Source organism: Astyanax mexicanus, chromosome 12, assembly GCF_023375975.1.
Source record: "Astyanax mexicanus isolate ESR-SI-001 chromosome 12, AstMex3_surface, whole genome shotgun sequence".
Classification (NCBI taxonomy): domain Eukaryota; kingdom Metazoa; phylum Chordata; class Actinopteri; order Characiformes; family Acestrorhamphidae; genus Astyanax; species Astyanax mexicanus.
Window position 1 is genome coordinate 48,336,513 of NC_064419.1, and position 26,804 is coordinate 48,363,316.

Below are 26,804 nucleotides of genomic sequence, written 5' to 3' on the forward strand. Positions count from 1 at the left end.
GGATGATCAAAAGCGCTCAAACCAAACTGAACTGCTTGAATTTCTGCACCAGGAGTAAAGCAGCATAAAGTTATCCAAAAGCAGTGTGTAAGACTGGTGGAGGAGAACAAGATGCCAAGATGCATGAAAAACCAACCAGGGTTATTCCACCAAATATTGATTTCTAAACTCATAAACCTTATGAATATGAACTTGTTTTCGTTGCATTATTTGAGGTCTGAAAGCTCTGCATCGTTTTTTGACAATGTTTTTATTTGGAATTTGGGAGAAATGTTGTCTGTAGTTTATAGAATAAAACAACAATGTTCATTTTACTCAAATATAAACCTATAAATATCAAAATCAGAGAAACTGATTCAGAAACTGAAGTGATCTCTTCATTTTTGTATGTATATGGATCAGAGCAGAGTGTAATTGCAGCGCCTCCACTGCAGGGGGCGATACTGCGCCCCGCTCCTGTGCTGGTTACCCTTGGTAACAGCGGCGACGCTCTCTTCAGTAAACAGCGTGCCCAGAGTGTTTGCTAACGCTAGCTTAGCGAAATATTAGCGAAGTTTATAGCGAATTTCCTGCGTAGTTTTATTAATAGCGAGATTATAGTAAAACACGCAACAAGCTTTATACGTGTGAAGCTTAAAAACGTAACAAATACGATTAAACTGGCTTTAAAAGCAGAGCAGCCGGCTAGCTAAGCTAATTAGCTTAGCCAAACTAACGGTCTCAGGCAATGGAGAAGCTAAGCTAACGCTAGCATTAGCATTAGCAGCAGCACAGCTGAGCTGAGTTAGTGAGAGAGGGGCACTGATTAAGCAGCAGCAGCAGGTCAGTGTTTGTTTTACTCTATATCTCATTATTTACCGCTTTATTTATTTATCTCTAATTTCTCTGAATAACACCACTACACGTTTTATAACACAGCGCAGAGTTTTCTTTATCCACAGAACTGCAGCTTAGTGCAGCTAAATGAAGGTAAATGTCTAATTATTACAGTTTTGTTTTTAGTTTTAACAGAGAAAGCAGCGAGCCGTGGTCTGATTTAACTTAAATAACTCAAACAGAGCTCATAATAAATCTGTTTCTGCCTAAATTAACACGAGTAATACCATAGAAATGCTAAAACTTTTATTTCTCATCGGAGCAGCTATAAAATATTTACTAGTAATTATTACATTCTGATACATTGTGTGTCTGTCTGTCTGTCTGTTGGTTTGTTTGTCTATATCTGTCTGTGTCTTACTGTCTATTTGACTAACTATATCAATATCTATATGTATATTTGTTTGTCTCTCGGTCTGCCTGTTAATATCTCTCTGTCTATCTCTCTTTCTCTCTGTATATTTGTCTGTCTGTTGGTATGTCTGTCGCTATCTATTTATGTGTCAGTCTGTCTGTTTGTCTTTATTTATTTGTCTGCTAATTATTTATCCGTCTGTTGATCGTCCTGTGTCTATCTATTTGTCTGTCTGTCTGTTTCTCTGTTTCTTTGTCTTTCTGCCTAATTCTTCATCTGTCTGTCTGTCTGTCTGCATATCTAATTATTTATCTTTCTGCCTGCCTTATCTGTTTATCTGTCTGTGACATGCTGTTTTTAATAATACACAGTAAAAGCCAAATCACTACTGTACATCAGAAATAATTAAGTGACCACTTTAGTCTCCCTGATTTTGCTATTTATGGTATAAGCCTATTTATAAGTTATTTATAAATAATTTATTCATAAGTTTAGCGTAAATTTAGGTTGTTGTTTTATTCCATAAACTACTGTTTTTTTTTCAAATGTATAGTAAAAAAAAAATACAGCATTTATTTAACTGAGAAATTTTTAAAATAAGAAAAAATATGCAGAGCTTTTAGACCTCAAATAAAGCTTTAAGAGTTCAGAAATTAAAATGTAAAATTACCCTTTTTATAAAAAATAACCTTTTAATCACAGCTTTCATGTGTCCTGGCATCATGTTCTCCTCCACCAGTCTAATACACTGCTTTTTGTGTTTGGTTTGGTTTGGTTTGATGGCTTGTAATCATCCATCCTCCTCTATTCAGGTTTTGTACGGTCATGAAAAACTTGGGAAAATCATGAAATATCAAAATAGCAATTTCCAGGCCGGGATTAGTTTTGAAAAAAATTAAAATACCCCAAAAAGTCACCGAAATTTGCAAACTACGTGTCTTTTATTTATTTATTTATTTATTTATTTTATTTATTATTTTAAATCTATGGATGGAGAAAAGCTAATTTAAGCTAACAAATACATCAGCTCAGGGATAATTCAGTAATTTAGCCTCTATGCAATGAAGCTCTCAGGATCTGATACACAATTTTATTATTTAAAATAGTGTCAACATTGCTTAAATAAATGTTTTTTATTAATAAAAAAAATGTAAGACTACTGTAATCAATTTTTGTTTTTACTGTACATGTCTGCATGATGTTTTTAACAATAACGTATGGTAATGAAAATTTGCCTTGAAGGTATAGATTAGTCATGGAAAAGTAATGATAATTTCTTGGTTAAAAACTGCATGAACCCTGTCTGAAACGGCATGAAACAAATCTAAAAATGTATCATTAACAGAAACTTAGATAGACTGATTTTGTATCAAACAATAATAGTGTAACAAAATTAAAAATAAAACAAAATAAAGTAATCAACAACAAAATAATGTAATAATGTAAACTACAATAAATCATTTAAAAGTAAGTACAGTAATTAACTAAACAAATACAAAATAGAGTGCTTTCTAGAATATCACTATTTATCACAAAATGTTTTTTTTTGTTTTATAATAAAATATATATGGGATATTACTGCGTACGGTACAATATGGCACAACCCTTGTAATAAAAGATATGTAATTAGAGCATTTTAGGGTGTATCAGAAGTATTTGATTATTTAATGTTGTGGATATACTCATTTTGCTATCACTAGATCACCTGTGTTCACCTTTTGTTCAGCAGGCGTCCCTGTGGACGCTGTGAAGATCTGGAAGATGAGCACAGCTGAGCTGCAGGCGTCTGATTGGAGGGGTATTTTCGAGGGCAGGCGGGCAGTGCCCCCTCACAGCCAGAGCTCCAGACTGGCAGCAGCAGCAGGGCAGAGCCAGGCTTTCAGACTTGTACTCAAACAGGTGGATGGACTTCAACCCAAACAGGTGATTTATATTTTATATTTCTCAAACAGACCTGTTTAAAGTTAAATAGATGAGCTGAAACTGATCTACAGTACCAGCCAAATAATATTAATATGATAGTAAATGAATAGTAAAGTGATGTATCAGATTATGAAGGAACACATACGTAATCATGCAGTAACTTAAAAACAGTGTTAAACAAACCTAAATACTCTGTGAAGAAGCTTTTAGGTGCTCTTATCTTGTGGTTTCTGAGGCTGGTAACTCTGATGAATTTATCCTGTACAACAGAGGAAACTCTCGCTCTTCCTGTACTGGGGCAGTCCTGATGAGTGCCAGTTCCATCAATTTTTTATGGTCTTTGCAGCTGCAAAGTTATTAAAATGCTTCAGATTGACTTCTTAGTCATTTCTTTCTTTATTTAGTTGAGTAGTTGTTGCTTCTCATAACCTGGATTCGAACATTCCTCAAATATTCACTATTCACTGTATACCTGTAACTCTACCTCTTCACTACTTTACTTTAACTGATGCTCTCAAACACTTTATTAAGAGACAAGAAATTCAAGTAATTAACTCTTGATGAGTTCAGCACAGCTGTTAACTGAAAGCCTGAATTCCAGGTGACTCTACCTCATAAAACTGACTGAGAAAATACTGGTCAAGATGTGGAATTTTGAATAATTTTGAATAATGTAAAATATAAATACATATTCTGGCTGTTTTTTGGTTTACTAAATAATTCCAATCCAAGTTTTTCCTCATAGTTAAGATGGATTTTGTATTAATCTATAGTACAGAATATTTTAAAATAATGAGATTTTTTTTACATAAGGGTTGTATTTAAGGTTGTTGGACTTAAGGAAATTGTAAGAGATTTACTGCAGGGACTGTTGTTTTATCTGTTGTGGAAGAAATGCTAACCATGTATTCCCCCAACCGTTTTTAGCTGGAACTCCTAGTTAAATCTTAATCTTTGGTCAAATAGTTTTAAATAAATTAATATAATCACAAAATATCACTCTATTAAAAGTAGAGGTCCTCCCTTTAGACTTTGACTTGAGTAAAAGTACAAAAGTATTTACCTTTAAATGGACTAAAGCATCAAAAACCAAAGGTACATGATCAATAAGGTCTGTGATATGATATTCAAGTACAGTACCATATTTTTCGGACTATAATGTGCACTTAAAATCCTTTAATTTCCCCCCAAAATGATCAGTTCTTCTTATAATCTGGTGCTCCTTATGTATGAATTCTACCAGTCAGGTATTAAGGAGCAGTAAAGCCACTCTGCTGAAGTACATAGTTATAAGGGTGAGTTGTCAGTAAAGTTTCTCCAGCACTAAGGCTGGGTGCAGCAGCATTAGCATTAGCCGCTAACCACAGCGCTAGCTCTTTCGCCGTTCAGAGGTGAGTATATCAGACTGTAGTCTGTAGCGTGTTTACCATGTTAAAACAGCTAAGCTACGTGGGACGATCCGTAGCTGATAGCACTCTGGGTTACCGGAATACTCAGGGTTTCTCAGTCTAGCACTATCAGGCAGCGTTTACGTCCCGCTAGCGCTGCGGTTAGCGGCTAATGCTACTGTTGCTGCACCCAGCACCTTAGTGCTGGAGAAACTTGAAACACTAAAAACTCACTCTAAGACAAAATATTGGAAATCTAAGCTAAAACTGTAAATAAACAAAAGCGCCTTACCCAACCAAATAAATGTTTTTTAAGCAAAGAAATCTGTGTAGATTAACATCCAGTGCTCGTTTAACTTTGAAAGAGAATGTTTTTTTTATTATTATTATTAAGAATTACAGTTTTGTTTATTTAGGAGCTTCCCTATTAGAAAGGAAACATGGCGACACCCTTGCTCACTTCGATTTAGGCATCCTTAGTAGTGTTGCTTAAGGCACCTTATAATCCAGTGCACCTTATAGTCTGAAAAATAGGGTAATTCTGTGATTTGCTCTGTGACAGTTTCTAATCTCCCATCGTTTCTTGTTATGTTATCACAGTCTGAAGAGGGGAAAGCGAGTGATTATCAGCTGAGGGTTTCGCTGTTTGACTCGGAGCATCAGCATTTCTTTGGGAGGACGTGGAAGAGCGAACCTCACCCATCCAGACTGAGCAACCGGCACACCACAGTGCAATTCAACGAGGTACAACTTCTGCTTTATCATATTATTGTGTAAAAAAATAGTGATCAAGCTCAGGCGAGAGAAGTGTATATGTATAGCACTTTTCATAAACAGCTGCAATTCAAAATGCTTTTCAGAACGTTTTTAAGACTCAACGCAGAACAAGTTTAAAAGAAAGTCATAAGAAATTATAAATTAAAGGGTAATTAAATTAATTTAAAATTAATTAAATAGGGACGCTGAGTGGTTCAGCAGTCTAAAGTGCTACTACTATGATCAGGAGCTCGCTGGTTCAAATCCCGGTCATGCAGCTGCCTTGCTGTTTAGTGCAAGACACTAAAACACTAAAACTAAAACTAAAAAGACACAGTTTTTCTTCTTGTTTTTTTCTCTTCTCTTCTCTTCTCTTCACGTGTCTTGTTTTCTTATCATCTTGTCTTGTCTTGCCTTTTCTTCTTGTGTTCTTCTTCTCTTCTCTTCTCTTGTCATGGCTTGTCTTCTCCTATCTTGTTTTCTTCTCATCTTGTCGTGTCGTGTCTTGTTGTTTCTTCTCCTGTCTTGTCTTGTCTTTTTCTTATTGTCTTGTATTGTGACTTCTCTTCTCTTCTCTTGTCTTGTTTTCTTGTCGTGTCTTGTCGTTTCTTCTCTTGTTGTGTCTTGTCTTCTCGTGTCTTCTCTTGTGTTGCTGTGTCTTGTAGGGCTGGACCCGAATATTCGGGTATTCGGATATTCGTTCGTTGAGTAGGTATTCGGTTTTTAATTTTGGTATTCGGATATTCGTTTTTTTTCTCCTTTCCAGAGTTCCACCTCACTCTAACCACTTCTGTTCTCGCGGGTCCCGTCAGAATATCTTGCGCGCGGGACAGAACTGAACTGTTATTGGCTGGAGCGGGAGTTTAATCCAGACGATGCGGGAGCAAATTAATAAGAAAACTGTAATAATTGTAAAAAAAAAAAAAAAACCTAAAGAAAACTCTCAACGCGCAGGATGGACCGACACACACACGCACACACCGATGGTGTTTGGACTGGGGTAAGGAACGGGACCGCACGATTCAGCGCTGCTGTTTTAATAAATATATAAGTAAATTTGAAGCATTAAATGTAGTTTATTTAATTTATATTAGGAACGTGGGGCGGGAGCGGCAGAAATGTGTATGTGGCGGGCGGGCGCGGGATTAAAAGAAGCAATTTTTTTGCGGAGCGGTAACGAGACAGAAACGCGGGAGCGTGGAAGAGTGGGTTTAAAAATCAGTCTCGCGCAGACCTCTATTATACATGATAAAAAAAAAATGCAGGCTCTTCGAAACTGATTTATATAATAAAACGTAAGGGGTAATGTGGCAACAGTAGGGGCTAAATCGGTTACAAAAGCCTGGCCTACAAAAATGATGTCTGAACGAATTTCCTCTACTCTAATATAATTTAACATGGTTTAAAAATATAAAATAATTTCTAAGCAAACGAAATATTTAATATTGAGCTTATAGCCCAAGTGCAAAAATACAAAATCAGTAATATGCCCTGCACAATCCTTTAACCGAAATAGACCAAGTACAGTTTACAATGACTGTCCTCTAATATAATCAACAATGTTTAAGAATATAAAATACTTCCTGAACAAACGTTTTTTTTTTTTTTTTTTTTTTTTAAGCAAATAGCCTAAGTGTGAAACACAAACAGCAATTTACTGGGCTGGCTTGCGCAGCGGAGAAACCGTGCAGCAGCCTCCTAGCCTGCTTACGCAGCGGATAAGCCGCGGTGTGGGGCAGCAGAAATTCCGGGATGAAAACACAAATAAATCTGGGCTAAAAACACAGAAAAAATATGGGGTGAAAACACAAAAATCCGGGATAAAAACACCAAAAATCCGGGGTGAATATGTCTCGTTCAGAGCAAATTGAACATTTTTCAGTGGATTAAAGGGGCCGTGATTTGCTTTTTTTTATTTATTTTTTTAAAAACGAATATTCGCTTCGAATCAGTGCCGAATATCCGGAGCTCAAAAAACGCTATTCGGGCCAGCCCTACTGTCTTGTATTGTAGTGTCTTCTCGTGTTGTCGTTTCTTCTCTTGTCGTACCTGTGAATAAATCATATATAGTGTAATATTGGCCATTAAAGCAGATGCTTCTGAATTTAATTTATTGTTTGTGATTCATTAAACATAATATATATCCATATTTGATGTCACATATCGATAAAGTTACTCCTTTATTACTCAACGTATGCAATTGTGTGAAACTGACACAGTTAAATCCATAATTCCTGTTTTTTGCTTATTTGGGAGTATTTTATCCTAGGGCTCGAGGTTGGTGCTAAAACGTGTAATATTGGCTCTATATATTACACGTTAACGCACTCGTTCTCAAGTATTATTGCTTAAGTAAAATGCCCTGTGATTTATACTGTTAGTAATTGGGTTATTGTAAGTGATATACTCCAGCTCTACAGTGCCGGTTTATAACTGAAAACTTTTATAGTGTTATGTATCGTTATGTAAACGATCACAGAGGTAATATAGAGGTTATGTAAAGGTTATGGAGAGGTTTTCTCTGGTATTTCCCTATTAATAAGTCTTCCAGTGTTTGATGTTGACTAGAGCAGTTGAGAATAGGTGTGTAACCTGTATATTCAGCAGGGAAAGGCTGAAGTTTATTCTGAACCCCGGAGCTCTGCGTTCCGACTCCTCAGCTTTGTGTTTGTGGGCTCGGAGCGTTCTCCCCGAGCGCAGGCCTGAGTGAAATCTGAAACGAGAGCGTGGCAGCGGCGGCGGCGGCAGGGGAACGGCTGCGTGAGATTGCAGAAGAGCTGTCAGCCATGATGGATGCGCTTTAATATACGCCCCACAGAAAGACTCGGGAACAGAAAGAGTGATTAGGGCTGAGAGGAGATAGTATTAAAGCCTGGCTCCGCCTCTGGCCTGCCTCTAATGGAACAGAGCCGCTGCAAAAGCTAATGTTTAGCGGGAGACAATGGAGTCGGGGGATGAAACTTAATTATCCAGCATTGCTTTGATATAAAATTTGCACCAACGCTGCTTTGAAAGTTTAAATAAATTCATTTAAATGTATTTTTTGTATATACAGCTCTGAAAAACATGAAGAGAGAAGTTTCTCACAAACTCCAAATAAAATTGTTGTCATTTAGAGCATTTATTTGCAAAAAATGAAAAAAGTCTGAAATACCAAAAACGATACAGAGCTTTCAGACCTCAAATAATGCAAAGAAAACAAGTTCATATTCATAAAGTTTTAAGAGTTCAGAAATACTCAATATTTGGTGGAATAACCCTGGTTGGTTTTTAATCACAGTTTTTTTCATGCATCTTTGCATCATGTTCTCCTCCACCAGTCTTACACACTGCTTTTGGATAACTTTATGCCTTTACTCCTGGTGCAAAAAATCAAGCAGTTCAGTTTGGTTTCATCTTCCTCTTGATTATATTCCATATAGTTTTTTTTTTTATTTGGTAAAATCAAAGAAACTCATTTTTTTTCTATTATTTTTTCTCCAGAGCTGTATGTATTTTATTAAAAAATTTGACTTCTACTAAACCTGACACTAAAACTATGCTTTTTTGGATGATAAATTATTATTACATGAATATTATTGTCATATTAGGGGCATTATTCTCCAATCCAATCCAATCCACCTTTATTTATATAGCACTTTAACACTTTCGAAGAAAGGTCAAAGTGCTGTACATAAAAATAAAAGAATATTCAGAATAGAAATAGGTACATACAACAATCAATGCAATAAACACTCTAGGTATCAAAGGCTAAGGAGAAGAGGTAGGTTTTAAGAAGCGATTTAAAACTGGATAGTGTGGAGGCCTGTCTAATGTGCAGGGGCAAGCTATTCCATAACCTAGGTGCCACTACAGCGAAGGCACGGTCCCCTCTAAATTTGTATTTGGTTTTTGGGACACTAAGAAACAGTTGGTCAGCTGACCTGAGCGAGCGTGTGGGCTTGTAGGTGTGTAGCAGCTCTGAAAGGTAGGGTGGTGCTAGACCATTTAGAGATTTAAAAGTAAATAAAAGGATTTTAAAATGAATCCTAAAATAAATGGGTAACCAGTGGAGTGAGACTAAAATGGGGGAAATGTGCTCATATTTACGTGTGCCAGTTAAAAGCCATGCTGCTGCATTCTGTACAGATTGTAACCGGGAGAGAGAGAAGCCACTAACTCCTGTATACAGTGAGTTACAGTAATCCAACCGGGTGGTAACAAAGGCATGGATTACTGTCTCAAACTGTGTTTTTGGGACAACAGATTTTACTTTGGCCAGCTGTCTCAAGTGAAAAAAGCTTGATTTCACCACTGCTTTGATTTGAGTGTCCAACTTAAGATCTGGGTCCATTTTTACTCCCAGATTTGTAATGATAGGTTTAGTATACTGAGCCAAAGAACCTAGATCTACAGGTTGGGTCCCAGTGGTGCCACCGAAGACCATCACTTCTGTCTTATCTTCGTTTAGCTTAAGAAAGTTACCCGCCAACCATGCTTTTATGTCCTCAAGACATTTTAACAGAGGTTCGATAGAGCACTTATCTTTTTTCTTTAGTGGCACATAGATTTGACAATCGTCTGCATAGCAGTGAAAAGAAATTCCATGCTTCCTGAGTATGGAGCCAAGAGGGAGCAGATACAGGGAGAAAAGCAGTGGGGCTAATATTGAGCCCTGTGGAACCTCACAAAGGAAAGGTGCAGAAGTTGACTTAGAATCGGCAAGGCTAATACAGAACGTTCTATCAGTTAAAAATGACCTGAACCATTTCAGGGCTATGCCCCCAATGCCCACCCACTGCTCCAAGCCAAGCGGGAGATCAGAATTTCATGGTCCACTGTATCAAAAGCAGCAGTTAAATCAAGGAGTAAGAGAACAGCACAGTCACCAGAGTCAGTGAATACAAAGATATCATTAAAAACTCTTAAGAGAGCTGATTCCGTGCTATGCAAAGTTTTAAAACCAGATTGAAAAATATCAAGAATATTGTTCTCCTCCAGAAAAAACATTAGCTGGCTATAAACAACCTTTTCCAGGATTTTTGACAAAAAGGGCAATTTTGAAATGGGCCTGAAATTTGCAAGCACTGTAGGATCCAGACCAGGTTTTTTGATCAGAGGTTGTACTACTGCATGTTTTAGGTTTTGTGGAACTACACCTGTAAGCAGACTACTGTTTACAATTTCAAGAACCGAAAGTCCTATAGTAGGAAAAACCTCTTTAAAAAGTCGTGGAGGGAGAGCCTGAGGGCTTTAACTGATCAACAATCTTCTGTACACAGGACAGAGATACAGACTCAAAAGTATTAAAAATAGCATCACAGGGGACAGAAACTGAGGAGTCGTTTGAGGGAACAGTGAGTGCCCTAGTAAGAGCAATCTTATTAATAAAAAAAGTATAGAAAATTTTCACAGACAGCAGGAGAATTCTCTATACAGGTGGTCTGGGAAACATTAAGAACCTTATTAATAGTCTGAAACAGAACATAGGGCTTGTGAGTGTTAGACAGGATAATTTCGGAAAAATGTTTTCTTTTCTCATCTTTCACAACTTTCTGATAGAGACGCCAACACTCCCTTAATGATTGAAAAGACACTTGCAATTTATCCTTTTTCCACTTCCGCTCAGCTCTACGGCACTCACGTTTAACAGCACGAGTAGTGTCATTTAGCCAGGGCTCAGATTTAGCTTTTGGTTTCCTGATTTTTAAAGGAGCCACAAAGTCCATAACAGTTTGGCAGGTAGAATGAAACAAAGAGCTAAGCTCCTCCGGGCTGTTTGACTTAGACTCATTAAAAAGGTTTTTCTGACCGAAGACATCCGAGAACTGATCAGCAGTGGAATGGTTTATAATACGACAGCGCCTAACAGGGGCGGGCAATTTACCAGTGCTACTGTCTGTAAGAGGAACATCAAAAATCACAGGCTTATGATCTGAGAAAACAGCGTCACAGATCTCCAGATTTGAAACAGGCAGACCATATGATAGCACCAAGTCAAGTGTGTGTCCAAGTTCATGTTCACAGATTGAACGAGACTAAAAGAATCAATAAGATTTAAAAAGTCCTTTACCATTGGTTTTTCAGGACAACAGACATGAATATTAAAATCTCCTACAATCAGGACACGGTCATAATTAGGCATAATTTCAGCCAAAAAATCAGAAAAGTCATTAATAAATTCCTTATTATATTTGGGAGGTCTGTACACCACTGCACACAACACTGTGTGAGAGCGACCAACTTCAAAAGCACTCAGTTCAAAGCTGCCTTGTAGGGATAGATAAGATAGCTGTTTACATTTATAATCATTCTTAAAGACAGTTGCTATACCTCCCCCTCGGCCCGACATCCGCGGGGAGTTCATAAAGGAGCAATCCAGTGGTAAAAGTTCAGTGAAAGCATCGGACTCACCAGTACCCAGCCAAGTCTCGTATTGGCTATTACTATGCCATTGACATGCTCTTAAAGAGCAGTAAACTTCTTAACTCATATTTCTTTAGAGTAATCAGACTTTGGAATTGTATAAAATTGGAATATACTAAAAGGTTAAATATTATAACTGAATTAACCGTGAATAAAATTAACAGGTCTGTGTTCTATACGAAATATGATTGTGAAGTTATTTTCTGAAATCATTCTCACATAAAGATGAAGATCTCACCAGCTCTATTCTTACCAGTTTCAGTCCCTTTCAGAATGAGCCATTGAAGGGCTTTGTCACTTTTATGCAAATAAGCTGTTGCTGGCCACACCCCATGTTTATGCTGAGTGTTTACCACACGTTATTGTTAGCTTGTGCTAAGACATCCGCATCTGCTGTATCTGCTGACTTGCCACAGGCAGTGGGTACAGATTCCTCCGTCAGACGAAGTCTGCTGGCTAATTCTGCTGTGTACTGTTTGCAGCTAGCAGATGTCTTTATCTGTCATCACTGCAATTAATTATTGTCAATTGTTGAATGAATAAAAGCCTGACCTTTCAGACTAAATTGCTCCAGCGTTAATGTTAATGCTAATGTTTAGCGTTTAACGTGTTTTGACTGCGGTGCTCTCGCTCTAATGCTGCTGCCGACACTGAGTTTGTGACAGTTAGGCCTAAAGCTCTGTGAGTGAGCCGAGCACTTAGGACCAATCCATCTCCCCAGCCTCTCTGGATCATTACAGGCTTAATCCTGTCTAGCCTTCAGTGGAGCTGCTGCTGCTGGTGGAGGTGGTGGTGGTGCTGCTGATGCCTGGAGAGTGTGACTCACAGGCTCTCTGTGTATAGATTCAGCCTTTTTAAAACCTCATGAATCACTGGTCGGCCTAACCAAGTGCCTGCAGAAGATGTATGATTCTCATTACCTGCTCTACCCTGATCCCGCCAGCAGAGGGCACTGTGGTACTGCGGGTTGAGCTGGTGTCTGCGTGCGTTGCAGCGGTGTTGTTGTGGCTGATAGGAGGGTTAAACTCTTTCCTTCTTTCCATTTTTTGCTGGTTTCCGTGTGAAATTAAGCGCACTAAGCCTGTGCTGCCTCTGTCTTTAGGCGAACTCCGTAATGGTGGTGTCAATACGAAAGCGCTGCATCGCCCGAGGCTGCGAGATTTAAACAAGACGCATTATTTCTCCTCGAGTAAAGTCTCCGGTGGCCCGATTTACTCCCCCACCACCCGTGTGCCTGCGATGCTCAGGCCATTTGTCCTCCTCGGGCTGATCCCGCCGAGCTCCAGCCCAGTAAAGCGTAAAAAGCCCTACTCTCTCGCCCATCGCTCCTCGTACAAAGCTCCGGTCCCCTACCTGCAGCCATCCGGCTCTGTACTGCTGAGAAATCCTATAGAGATTAATCCTTAACACCTTTAATTTAAGTGAGTTTTAAATCTGTTTAAATCTGCTGTGCTGTTAACTGTAGATAATAATACTAGTCTAACAAGTCATCCAAACTATGAAGAAACCCATAGGCAGTTATTTAGTTAAAAAGGTGTTAAACAATCCAGAATGTGTTTTACATTATAAATATATGTTGATGCTTTATGAGGTAGAGTCACCTGGAATTCAGGCTTTCAGTTAACAGCTGTGCTGAACTCATCAAGAGTTAATTACTTGAATTTCTTGTCTCTTAATGAGTTTGAGAGCATCAGTTGTAAGGTTGTGAATAGTGAATAGCCCTATATTATGAGAAACAAGAACTACTCCATTCAGTAAAGAAAAAATGAACAGTTAATCTGAAGAGAAAAAATGTAAGAACTTTGTAAGTATCCTCAGGTGCAGTCACCAAAAGACCATCAAACACTTTATACTGGTTAAACTGGCACTCATCAGGATAATGCAATGTTCTGTGATGTCAAAGAATGTTCTCTATGACATATTATGTGATGTCACAGAATGTTCTCTGACAAATTACGTGATGTCACAAACTGTTCCGTGATGTCACAGAATGTTTTGTACGACATGTTATGTGATGTTACAGAATGTTCTGTAATGTCACTAAATGTTCTGTGATGTCATGAAATGTTCTGTGATGTCACTGAACATTTAGTGATGTCACAATGCTTCTGTGAAGCATTGCTATACCTCCCTCCCTATACCTATCCTCAAGTGCAGTCACCGCAAAGACCATCAAACACTTTATACTGGTTAAACTGGCACTCATCAGGATAATGCAATGTTCCGTGATGTCACGGAATGTTTTGTACGACATGTTATGTGATGTTACAGAATTTTCTGTAATGTCACTAAGTGTTCTGTGATGTCATGAAATGTTCTGTGATGTCACTAAACATTTAGTGATGTCACAATGCTTCTGTGAAGCATTACTATACCTCCCTCCCTATACCTATCCTCAAGTGCAGTCACCGCAAAGACCAAGACCAGATCAAAAACATTATACTGATGAAAATGGCTCTCATCAGGATAACATAATGGCCTGTGATGTCACGGAATGCTTCTTTGATGTCACAGAAGTTAGGTTTAAGTTACTACATGATTCCTTGTGTGTTCCTTCATAAGGAATGATGTAGTAACTTAAAGGTAAAAAAAAAAAAGTGAAAAGTTTCCTTAATGTTCATGTTCTAGTATTTTATTTATTTTATTTTTTTATGGTCTGTAAATAACATATGGGCAAAATACCATATGCAGAATATTTCAGTTATGTTGCCATGTATTGCGCAATTCCCTGCAATACACTAAAAAGCGCACGTATGAGTCCTGAGTGTAACATGGGTAAAAATAGGCTTTCATTATTTATGATCCAAATTATTGTTATTATTTTTTTTTTATATTTGTTTGTAGAAGTCTGGCTGAATCAATGCTTTCTTGATCAGAAACGTCTGTGATCTGTCACACATCAAACAGTCAGTAGTTATCACTGATTAGCCGTCTGTATCATCACTGTTGTCAAGGCAGTACAATACAGTATGGAGCTCTGAAACACTGACATGCCCACAGTATACAGTATATACGTATATGTAGAATGTATATGTAAATTTATAGTGAAACAGGTCAGTGTGCAGTGTTCTGTAGCCTCACCTGAGCTCGTCAGGTGGTTAATTAGACACTAGAGGACTGGCAACCTGTGGCGTGGTCCAATTAGTACAGAGTCATGGCTGACGACAGGGTTCATGTGTGGTGCAGACCCCATGAAACCATGGATCCTTCTTAATTCCAGTGGTCTTCTCTTACTCTTTTGCTTTTTAACATGAACGAACAGTAATAAAATGTAAAAATAAATAAATAGATATATCTGTATTACAACTTAACATTTATTAGTGCATCTCAAAAAATTAGAATATCATAAAAAAAGTTACTTTATTTACTTTATTTAATATATTATATAGATGCATTACACACAGAGTGATCTATTTTAAGTGTTTATTTCTTTTATTGTTGATAATTTTGGTTTATAATGTCTTAGAAAATTTGAATATTATATAAGACCAGTTTATATTTTGGGAAGTGTGGGAGGTGTGCCAAGTCCTGCTGGAAAATGAAATCCCAAATCATCTCCATAAAAGTTTGGAGAGACATGTCATCTGCAGGTGTTGATCCACTGTGTTTTATTATCAAGTCTAAAGTCAGTGCAGTTTTGTTTTCCCACAAAATCTTACAGCACTTCATATCTTACAGCTTCCCTCTGCTACTGACAACTTTTATGGCGATGATAATTTCATTTTCCAGCAGGATTTGGCACACTGCCCACACTGCAAAAAGTACCAATTGATCTTATATAATATTCAAATGTTCTGAGACACTGATTGTTGGGTTTTCATTGGCTGTAAGTCATAATATTCTACAATAAAATAAATAAACTGTTAAAATAGATCACTCTGTGTGTTTAACGCATCTATATATGTATATATGAGCTCATATTTGAACTGAATTACTGAAATAAAGTAAGTATAAATATGATATCTTAAACTCTTTAACTGCATCTAGCCTGAAGCATCTTTCACACACACTGTGTGCTGTGATGTTGTGAGCTGTGTGTTTCTTCCTGAGGGGTAGAGGAGTGTTAATTATCATTATACTTTTCGAAACAGTTCTTAAGAGGTGTTTTAATCTGAAATAGCTGCTTATTGGCATCTGACAAATGTTAACATTTTACAGTATGTGAAAAAGAAAAGTGATTTTAAGCTGTTTTCACCCTTTATAAAACTAATATAACTCAAACAGTGTTTATATAGAGCTGTGTTTCTCAGTCCTGGTCCTGAAGGCCCACTGCCCTGTATATTTAGTGTCCCCCAGCTCCCAGCACACCTGGATCTCACCTGATCCAGATAATTAACCCATTAACAATCCCATTCACTTTAGTAGTGGGTGGGTTGTATCCGGCACAACACCCACTTGTGTAGGGCAGTGTGACCTAGTTTACTACCACTTCACAAACTGTCTGTTATCCAGCTGAAAAATACATGTAGTGATGCCAGATAGTGGTTGATTTAAGCTATTTTTTATGTATTTTTATATTTATTTTGTATTATTGTTATTCGGTGGTGTCTAGTGTGTATTATAAATACGTATGTTGGCATCAGCAGATACAGCTCTGGAAAAAAATCAAGAGAGCACTTCAGTTTCTGAATCAGTTTCTCTGATTTTGCTATTTATAGGTTTATGTTTGAGTAAAATGAACATTGTTGTTTTATTCTATAAACTACAGACAACATTTCTCCCAAATTACAAATAAAAATATTCTCATTTATAGTATTTATTTACAGAAAATAAAAAATGGCTGAAATAACAAAAATGCAGAACTTTCAGACCTCAAATAATGCAAAGAAAACAACAAGTTCATATTCATAAAGTTTTAAGAGTTCAGAAATCGATATTTGGTGGAATAACCCTGATTGGTTTTTAATCACAGTTTTCATGTTTTCATGCGTCTTGGCATCATGTTCTCCTCCACCAGTCTTACACACTGCTTTTGGATAACTTTATGCTTTACACTCCTGGTGGAAAAAATCAAGCAGTTCAGTTTGGTTTGATCTTCCTCTTGATTATATTCCAGAGGTTTTTAATTTGGTAAAATCAAAGAAACTCAATCATTTACGTGTTCTCTTATTTTTTCCAGAGCTGTATGTACATGCGTAATATTCTATACTGGCATTGTCTCAGATTTCTTATGTCGGTACATCCTTAGATACGAGCTGCACAGGACTAGGATAGTAACGTTAGTTGAGCTAACTTAGCCTTAGCATTTGTTTGTTTATATTTAAGTTCTAAATGTTCTTTTATGGCTTTCTGTGTCTCTATATAGCTTTGATGTAATGTAGTACTGTCAAAAGTGTGGCACTGTTAAGCATTTAGAGATTGAACAGTACCCGGAGTCATGAAGCACCTGCATACATCAAAGAGCAGTGCTGTTTTCTCATAACCCCAACAAAATGCAGGAGAAATGTAGCAACATGGGTAAAACTAAGCATTATGGGTGTTCGATATGGACAAAAAATCTATTTGATAGCATAATCAATAAAATAAATAAATAATAATAATAATAAATCCTTAGTTCCATTTTTATTTAAAGGTATTTCAGCCCTTGCTTTGGCTTCACTAATTATTCCCAGGATAAAAAGTAGTTTGCTGTGAGCATTTACTGTGTACCTCTACCTCACTCTACCTCATTGTAGCATTGTAGTCTACCTCTCTCTATCTCTCTCTACCTCTTTCTGCATCACCAAACCTCACTCTGCTTTTCCCTACCTCGCTTGACCTCTTTCTGCCTCTCTCTACTCTCTCTCTAATTCTCTCTCTACCTCTCTCTACCCTCAACCTAAGTCACTCTCTCCACACCTCATTCTACCTGACTCTATCTTACCATATTTCTCTACCTCTCTACTTTGCTATATCTCACTCTACCCTCACTTTACCTCACTCTACCTCTTTCTACCTCACTATACCTTTACCTTTACCTCCCTCTACCTCACCACAACTTAATCTACCCCTCTCTACATTGCTATACCTCGCTCTACCCTTTTCTACTTCTCTCTCTAACTCTACCTTTCTCTACCCTCAACCTATCTCACTCGCCACACCTCATTCTACCTGACTCTATCTTACCATACCTTACTCTCTCTGTCTACCTTTACACTACCTCTCTCTCTGTCACTATACCTCACCCTACCTCTTTCTGCCTCTCTCTACCCTCATCCTCACTCTCCACACCTCATTCTACCTGACTCTTAACTTACCAAACCTCACTCTATCTCTCTACTTTGCTATATCTCTGCCTCTCTCTTTCCTCAACCTATCTTACTCTTTTACCGCACCTCATTCTACCCCACTCCACCTCACTCTAACTTCACAGTACCTCACTCTACATCCAGCAAGTATATCGTCGCTGTCCAATGAAAAACACTTATCTCCAAAACAGCAACTTTACAGGAGAGATAAAAAAACCTTCTAAACATTCAATGGAAGTCAATGTAAAAAGAGTTTATTTCAGGTAATTTTGAAGAGTTTCTATTGGTCCTACTGGCAGGAGCATTTTGTGACTTCTTTAACTCGTCTTCCTTCTGGATGCAAAGCTGGAAGACTCCCTTCAATTATATATGTGCCGGCCGGCAGCTCGGAAATGATCAATATTTCAGCTCCCGCGGGAATAAACATCCCGAGAGCAGCTGCTCCATAAAGGATTACACACACACACTCTACACACACACACACTCACACACACACACACACACACACACACACACACACACACACACACACACACACACACACACACACACACACACACAGAGCAACAGGGTGCAGAGATCTCCACAGCAGGAGAGGAGAAGAAGTAAAAACATGGAGAAAAAGAGGAGCTGAGGAGCAGAATAAAATAGGGGATATAAAAGAGTGATAGAAGGAATAGAGGGATTGAGTGGAAGAGAGGAAGAGAGGAAGTGATGAGATGAGGGGTTGAGTTTGTCTTCTTTGTGCAGTTTACTTAGTATACTCACAATTCTGCAGTCAGCCCTCCCTATAGACTCATATAACTGTCTGTGTGTATAAACATAAAAGCAATGATTGGGTTTATTTTATTGTTCTGTTCTGTATTTAATCCGGTTAGTTTAGTTCAGTTTTATACAGCAGTTTAATAAATTATCATGGGCATAGTCTCACTATACTCCAGTGGCGATTGCTCTAAGACTGCAAGGGAAGCTCAGCTTCCCCTAAAACGTAAAAAAAAAAAGTGATTAAATATATACTGTTGTGTGTACATGTCACTGATTAAATATGCGCTACAGTGCGCTGAACTTAGTTCAGAATCAGCTTCTTATCACTGGTAACGCCGCGGCTTTCCTCTCACTCATTCCCGCAGCTTCACAGCGCTGCTTTAAACAGTGCACAGACTTCAATAGCGGAGCAAAGCGCGCGGCCAAACCAGACGAGTCATTGGATAAACGCTGGGCTTTGTCCCGCCCATCGGACGCTCAGCGTCTCTGGGGGTCTATGGGGCAGTGGGCTGGCCTCGGCCGGCCCGGACGCTCAGCTTCTGCATGATGATTGGATGATCTGTCTGAGGCGGAGTCCCTTTTTGATTGGCAGCGAAATGAGCGAATCAGCGATCTTTTAGTGTAAAACACGGACACACTTCACACTAGCCTCGCGCCAGTGCAAGCTGCACATAATTTCAGACAGTTTTAATGTTGTGGACCAGATTTTGGAGAAGCCATTTGATAGTCTTCCTTACGAAGAAAAACTTAAGAGTTAAGCAGCAGCAGGGCAGATCAACTGCTCAGATTAATTTGGTGTAAAAGGTGGGAAAAGTAACAGGTATTTTCAGCTGTTCTGGTTTGATAAAGTGAGCTGGCTGACTGGAAGTGCTGTAACAAATAAAATGTACTGATGGCCATTCCTCTTGATGAAACTATCTCAGGACATAAATGAACAGGGGCCAGTAGTAAGTATTGTGTTATTATTAAAAATAATTAAAATAATTTAAATTAATAAAGGGATTACTCAAGGACATTTTTTTATATAATTGTTCAATGTAAAGAATGGGTACCTTTTTGTTGTGTAGTGAAAACTTGAAAATAATGCCTTTTGTTTACCAAAAAAAAAAAACATCTCAGGGAGAGTAGAATTTTTGTATAAATAAAACTACATATGTTAAGATGTTGGCCGAAATTGAGCTTCCCCTCCTTGAAAGACCAGCATCCTGCACTGCTATACTCTCTATACTCTCTATACTGTTTATTTTAGATGTACAAGTTTGATAAAAAGTGTTAAAACAACCAAAAACTCTGTGAAGTATTTAGGTGCTCTTATCTGGGGAGCGGTTGTGGTTGTGGTTTCTGAGGCTGGTAACTCTGGTGAACTTATCCTGTACAACAGAGGAAACTCTAGCTCTTCCTTTCCTTTGCCGGTACTGATGAGTGCCAGTTTCATCATTATAATGTTTTTGATGGTCTTTGTGGTGACTGCACTTGAGGATACTTTTAAAGTTCTTGAAATTCTTATTTTCAGATTGACTGACCTTCATTTTTTCTTTCATTTTTTTTTCTTTACCTAGTTGAGTAGTTCTTACCATAATACGATTATTCACTGTATACCAGCTCTCAAACACATTAAGAGGCGAGAAATTCAAGTAATTAACTCTTGATGAGTTAATTACTCATCAAGAGTCCTGTGATGTCACAGAATAAACATTCTGTGACATCACAGGACATCATACAGAACATTCCGTTACATCACAGTACATTTAGTGACATCACAGAACATTCTGTGACACCACAGAACATGCCATACAGACCATTCCGTGACATCACAGAGCATTCCATTATCCTGATGAGAGCCAGTTTCATCATCATTATGTTTTGATGGTCTTTGCAGTGACTGAGTAGTTGTTGATTCTCATAATCTGGATTCGAACATTACTCAAATATTCACTATTCACTGTATACCTGTAACTCTACCTCGTCACTACTTTACTTTAACTGATGCTCTCAAACACTTTATTAAGAGACAAGAAATTCAAGTAATTAACTCTTGATGAGTTCAGCACAGCTGTTAACTGAAAGCCTGAATTCCAGGAGACTCTACCTCATAAAACTGACTGAGAAAATCCAGCAGAGATGTTCAAAACTGATCCTCTAAACAAGAGGAGCTACTTAAAAAAAATAAAATATAAAACATATTCTCAATAATTCCATATGTCTTTCTTAATAGTTTACATTAGTTTAGAATTAATCTACAATACAGAACATTTCATTTTTATATTGAATAACAGTAAAATGAACAATACAACAAATGAGAGGCCATCAGAAGAGACAGATGGGTTTAAATAATAGGATATATTTTTTAATGTTTATTGTAAAAGTTTTGTAGACGTTATCTCAGATGTTAGATGGAGGCAGGACTGAAGTGTGGAGGAACTGGCTGTGATTGGACCGGGTGGGTTAAATGGTTTAGTTGTCCTCTCTCTGTCCTTATGGTGGCCGAACGAGGCAAGCTGTTACTCTGTGTATCCAGAATGGAGCAATTAGTGCTGTCCTCCAATCGTACTCTGTACTGTGAAGTGATGTGTACCAGCCCTATGTGCCTTATTCACTCCTAAACCAGAAATTCCTGGGCAGCTATGGAGCCGGCAGAATGTCCACCAGTTTAAATGGCTGCGTCTTTGTGGAAACTAACCTCTCACACCTTCCTGAATTAACGGTGAAATCAGTTTAAAAATGGGCTAAAAATAAGTGCAGGATTCCCCCGAGCTGTTTTACTAAAAGACTACAGAAACTGGATTGAGGGTTATGAGCAGGACGTGAATGGTAGCTAGCATTAGGTAATTGCCTTTGTTTGCTGTATTGATAACTCGCGTGTTAGCTTAGCCTGCTCGCTAATAAGTTATTAACTAACTTAGTAGTTAGCAGAGGTGTAACAGTACAGAACATTTACGGTTCGGTTCACACCTTGGCATAAAACCCAGGGTTCGGTATGTTTTCAGTATGTTTTCGGTACGTTTTCGGTAAAGTTGGGGGAAAAATAAAGGAGCTGGTTATTCTGTATAGCCTCACCCTTATTAACTTCATAATAACAATGAATCTTCATTATAAACATGTTATATATTTTTTGGATGGAATATTGTAACAGGGCTCAAGTTATTTTATTAAATCCTTATAAACCACGATTCTCTCCCTATTGTCATCAACAGCATAACTTTAACTGCTTAAACTACAAATATTCTTTTCTTAAGCATATCACTGGATGCATTTCAGTGTTTTTATGACATATCAGCATTAGATTATGAAAATTTAATTATATAAGTGGTGTCAATCACTTCAAAATGAATTAAAATCATGATTATTTTTTTATGCTGGAATTTTCCAGTATTATTGTGAGGGGAACTGTAATCTCAGAGACTGAGAGAGAGAGAGAGAGAGAGAGAGAGAGAGAGACCAAGAGAGAAGGAGAGAGAGAGTTTTCTCCACAATTATGTCACGTTGTTCGCTGAAGCCACGCGAACGTAGTCTCCGCATGAAACATGCTGAGCGCCTAACCCTGCGTTCACACTGGAAACTACTGGCAGCGGTGTGTGGGACAGTCGGAATGATCTGCGTTTCTGCACACGCTCTCTACTTGTGAGCTCCAACCTCCAGTCAGAGCTAATCTTCTTAGCACAGGCTATTATATGGGCTAGATCAGTAGCGAGTTGCTAACAGCAACAGTGCTACAGCTACACTTTCCAGGTTACCTTCAGTGGTTCCATATGTCTCGGTCTATAGACTGCCTGTGTACTGTGTATTCTGCGTGCGTTTGTGTGTACCGAACTGTGACCCCTGTACCGTAACGGGTCTTAAAGTATTCACGTACCTTTACACCCCTACTGTTGTATTAAATTGTATACAGTATTATTTGTTTAGACAGCACAGCTGGCATAAAGATTTATGGTCCATATAGTGTTGCTTGGCCAGTCCTAACCTAGTGCAGTGTAATAAGTCTTTGTAAATGGAGTAGCTGGATCTTTTGGCATCTTTCTATGTTTCCCTGTATTTCGGGTATTTCTGAAGCTAACAGATAACGCTGTGTAATCTCAGTGCAGATGTGTGTATTAGGGAGCAGATGTGTGTACGAGTTCACACACATGTTAGTGTGTTGTTTGTTGGTCATGCCGCTGAGTTGGGGCTATCAGTGCCATGTGTGCCGGCAGTCAGCAGCTTTTCTACACCATTAACCCGGAGCTTCATCTGGATTGCCTGCCTGAACGTCCTCTATCTTTCTCTCAGGCTATAAACACAGCCCCGCTGGATCAGGTGTTATTGCCTAAGACGTACACGCCTGCTGTTTACGAGAGGAATAATACACCACTCAGAAAATGAATAAAGAACAATCCGAGCGCAGAAAACCATCATTTAACGTGCAGCTCACGTCATGAAATCAGCTTAGAAATGTCAAAATAAGAAGTGTGGGGTTATGATGCTGTGATTCAGTAGGAAGATAAAAGTTACCAGGAGCGATAAATGATTATAAATTTAGACAGATATGAGTAATATTTATTGATCCACGCATACATCAGTAGTGTGTAATGCATGTGTAACGCTGCAACACACCAGATGTCTCAGCATGTAGAGAGTTGTAGAGGTTCCTTATGTTCCTCTTGTGATAATCCATCCCATAATAACTCCAAATATTCTCTGTACACCAGGGGTGTCAAACTCATTTTGGCCGAGGGCCACATTGGCATATTGGCTGTCCTCTGAGGGCCAGATGTAACTTATAAATGTAATAAAATGTAACCAAATGTAATATAAAATGAATGTAATTACTCTTTAATGTTAAATAACTCTAAATGGAAAAAATGTTTGCTTGTTGCTCTATTAACATAAATCCTTTTAATTTGTCATGTTATGAAATCCAAAAACTCCATCAATCAAGAACCAAACTATTCAAGTGAATAGAAATGACATAAAATACAAGTTATATTAACTTTGATCAAAACGTTTGATACTGAAATAAGGCTTAATAAATATAAAATCAAAAATTGTGAGCTGTTAAGAATATGTGATAGATTTAGCAGTTCCTCAGATTTAGCAGTTCCTCATCCAACCACTAGTGGCAGCTGCAGCAGCAGCACAAGCCCCCGCTGTCTTCACTGAGTCAGAGCTACAGCCCAGCCACGGGCTACAGGCTCAGCTCCGCCAGTCTGGAGCGTTTTTAAAACATTTTAAGTTCTTCTGTGTAGGAAATAAAGGTTTTAACCCCACTAACCGGATAATACAGCTCTCTACAGCTCATCTTTCAGCACAAGCAGCTAACAGCAGCAGTTCAGAGCAGCGTCACGGAGTCACTGCTCGGATTAACGTTACATTATAAACAGGTCAGTTAGCGCGCTGCTAACCTCAGGATGTTTATAACTACGGAGTTTAGTGCACACACCACGGCTGCAGGGTTAGACTGTTGAAGGCTACTGAAGACTATAAAAGGCTATTGGAGGTTATTGAAAGGGTTATTGGAGCAGAAATCAGTACAGGCTGGTTAGATAAGTGATTCACGTCTTCGTCCTTCGCTGCGGTGAAACTGAATAGCGCTGACACAGTGATGTTTATTAAAATCATTAAAACAGATTTTGTCAGCTATTGTCTTATAAATATTTACACATAACTTATATCTCTCCTAAAAAGCGTTTATTTTGGTCAGTAACACTCTTCGTAACACAAAAGGCATACCATTCTTTCGCCTTGAAGCACAGCCGTCCGTCTGAATCAGCTTCTCTTTTTCTGGACATTATGGGATAAACATTTCACCCGCGAAGTTACGCCTTCCCTCCGGCAGGGTTTCCACATCAATGACTACACTGCCGTGTAGTGGCAGTAAGCCGTAACTTCGCGGGTAATACAATCGACAAGCATTGTGGGAAACGTAGTTTTTGGTCAAAGCACGCTTCTGATCCATTTATTATAGACACTAAGATCTTACAAGCTCTCGCGGGCCACATAAAAGGACGTGGCGGGCCACATTTGGCCCGCGGGCCTTGTGTTTGACACATGTGCTGTACACAGTTCCCGCAGATTGCATGGTTGGGATATAGGAGTGTTAATAGAGCGTCTAAAGTCCTATCCGGACAGGATTAGTATCTCAGGGGGTTGTGGGGTAATTTTCTCTTTTATGGGTTTTTTTTTTTTATTCTCTGTGATTTTATTCCTGTCCAGAACGATCATGTACATGTTTTTCTCAGAGCTTAGTCCTCTGAGAAAATTACAGGCTGAATTATCTACTGTTTTTCTCTGAACTCCGTGCTCCTCCGGTAATTTTAGTCCCGTCCGGATGCACATCTCTGAGTTTCGTCTCCTCGCCTTTAATAAAATAGCTATTTGTCCACTGCTGCGCACCGTAATTACACGTAAAAACACAACAGAGAGTGGAAATGGAGGAGCTACTGAACAGCGTGATGATGTCATGTGACCAAGAAAAACGAAAGCCTAAAAACTCACTGATCCTCCTGTTTTTTCAATTGCAGTCCAGATGCAGGAGTTTTATCACTAAAGAGTAGAAGTGTGAAATATTTTACACAGACGTCCCCCTGAGAAACTAATCCCATTTGGATTTTTTTTTTTTTACTTTTTTATAATTTTATTTTTAGTAAACTTTTGTTGTTTTAGTTAACTTTTTTTTCATTTTGGTTTGTTTAAGCTGTCCTTTTAACTTCCGTTTATATTTTATTTTCTTTGTTTTTGTTTTTTATTGATTGTTGTTGCTTTTTTTCTCCTGTATGTACTCAGATTTTATATATTTATCCCTAATTTTTTTATTACCTATGATTTTATGATTCCCAATAAATTCTTATTTTTATCTTATATGTTTTATCTAATTTCTAAATATCTTATATCTAACTAAATGGCTGTGGCTTTTTATTTATTTATTCCTTTTCTTTGGCAGTCCCTTTTCTATGGATTGGCTCGACTACATTGTAAATGAGGGCCACCCTCAGTGCACTCCGAGTTTAAATAAAGGTTAATTTATATTTGTTGAGAGCAACAGTATGAGAAAATGTATTGGCCACCTGTAGTGCAGCTACATTTTGAATAGAAAACAATTCTGTAGTACAGAAAACAATAATTACTGTGCAGTTCATGCCCTGAAATTGGCTTAGAAATGTTTCAATAATAAATGATTTAAAATTTAGACTAATATGGGTAATATTAATTGATTCACACATGCATACACAGTAGTGTATAATGCTTAAAATTGTGTGATTTTTATAGGGTTTGTCAAATTTTATCAGAGATGTGTTGGAAATGCATGCATGTTACAATGGTAATCAGACTGTTAGTTTAGAGCAGGGGTGTCCAAACTTTTTTGTTGGGGGCCAGAAGGAGAAATATATTTGAAGTCACGGGCCACAGACTCTGTAATAAAACAAATAATGAAATATACCACTTTAAATAATACTTTATCCAGATTTCTTTCATTATCACATCTTTTTACTTGACTTACTATTTTTATTTATCTTTTACAGTGTTGTGTAAACTTAGATTTTTCAAATTGATGTTTAATTTCATGATGTCTCTTAATATAAAACTCCTTAATTACCGTTTTTCTGCCCTAAAACTGAGCACTCTCTCCGCTTTTAGACTCTTTGGCCCATTTTTCTGCCCTAAACTGCGCACTCTCTCCGCTTTTAGACTCTTTGGCCCGTTTTTCTGCGCTAGAAATGCGCATCCTCTCCGCTTTTAGACTCTTTGCTCCATTTTTCTGCGCTAGAAATGCGCACTCTCTCCGCTTTTAGACTCTTTGGCCCGTTTCTGACACCCAGCGTTCAAACTTTGAATCTCACATTATAAAAACCTGCTTAACAGCGGGCCAACTTTCTTTCTATTTCTAAAACACCTCGCGGGCCGCTCCAAAAAAGGAAACAAGACGTAGTTTGGACACCCCTGGTTTAGAGTATTTTGGTCGGTCCCCATTCAAACAGATAGTAGGCTGGTCTTGTGTAAGTGTGAATAACGTGCTGGTGAACTGACTTGTCTATAAAAGCTTGAGTATCATGCCCAGCATGCGGCAGTGAGCTCATTAAAGACTGTCCTCCTCTGTACATCTTCTTATTGTTTGTTTACGCCTTCATTACTACT

The 26,804-nt window shown here is 38.1% G+C and overlaps 1 protein-coding gene across 4 annotated transcripts in view; it reads left to right on the forward strand.

Moving 5' to 3' along the window:
- Nucleotides 1-466: 466 nt before the first annotated feature.
- nphp4 (nephronophthisis 4) overlaps nucleotides 467-26,804 on the forward strand; it is a 313,994-nt gene continuing 287,656 nt past the window's right edge. The window contains exons 1-3 of one of the 4 annotated variants that reach the window (XM_022670986.2): nucleotides 467-822; nucleotides 2,958-3,154; nucleotides 5,143-5,286. In XM_022670986.2, the coding sequence (XP_022526707.2) occupies nucleotides 2,993-3,154; nucleotides 5,143-5,286 (306 nt within the window). In that variant the 5' untranslated portion in view covers nucleotides 467-822; nucleotides 2,958-2,992. Of the gene's footprint in view, nucleotides 823-846; nucleotides 970-2,957; nucleotides 3,155-5,142; nucleotides 5,287-26,804 lie in introns of those variants that run through there. The other 3 variants (XM_022670983.2, XM_022670984.2, XM_022670985.2) reach the window with 3 other exon arrangements.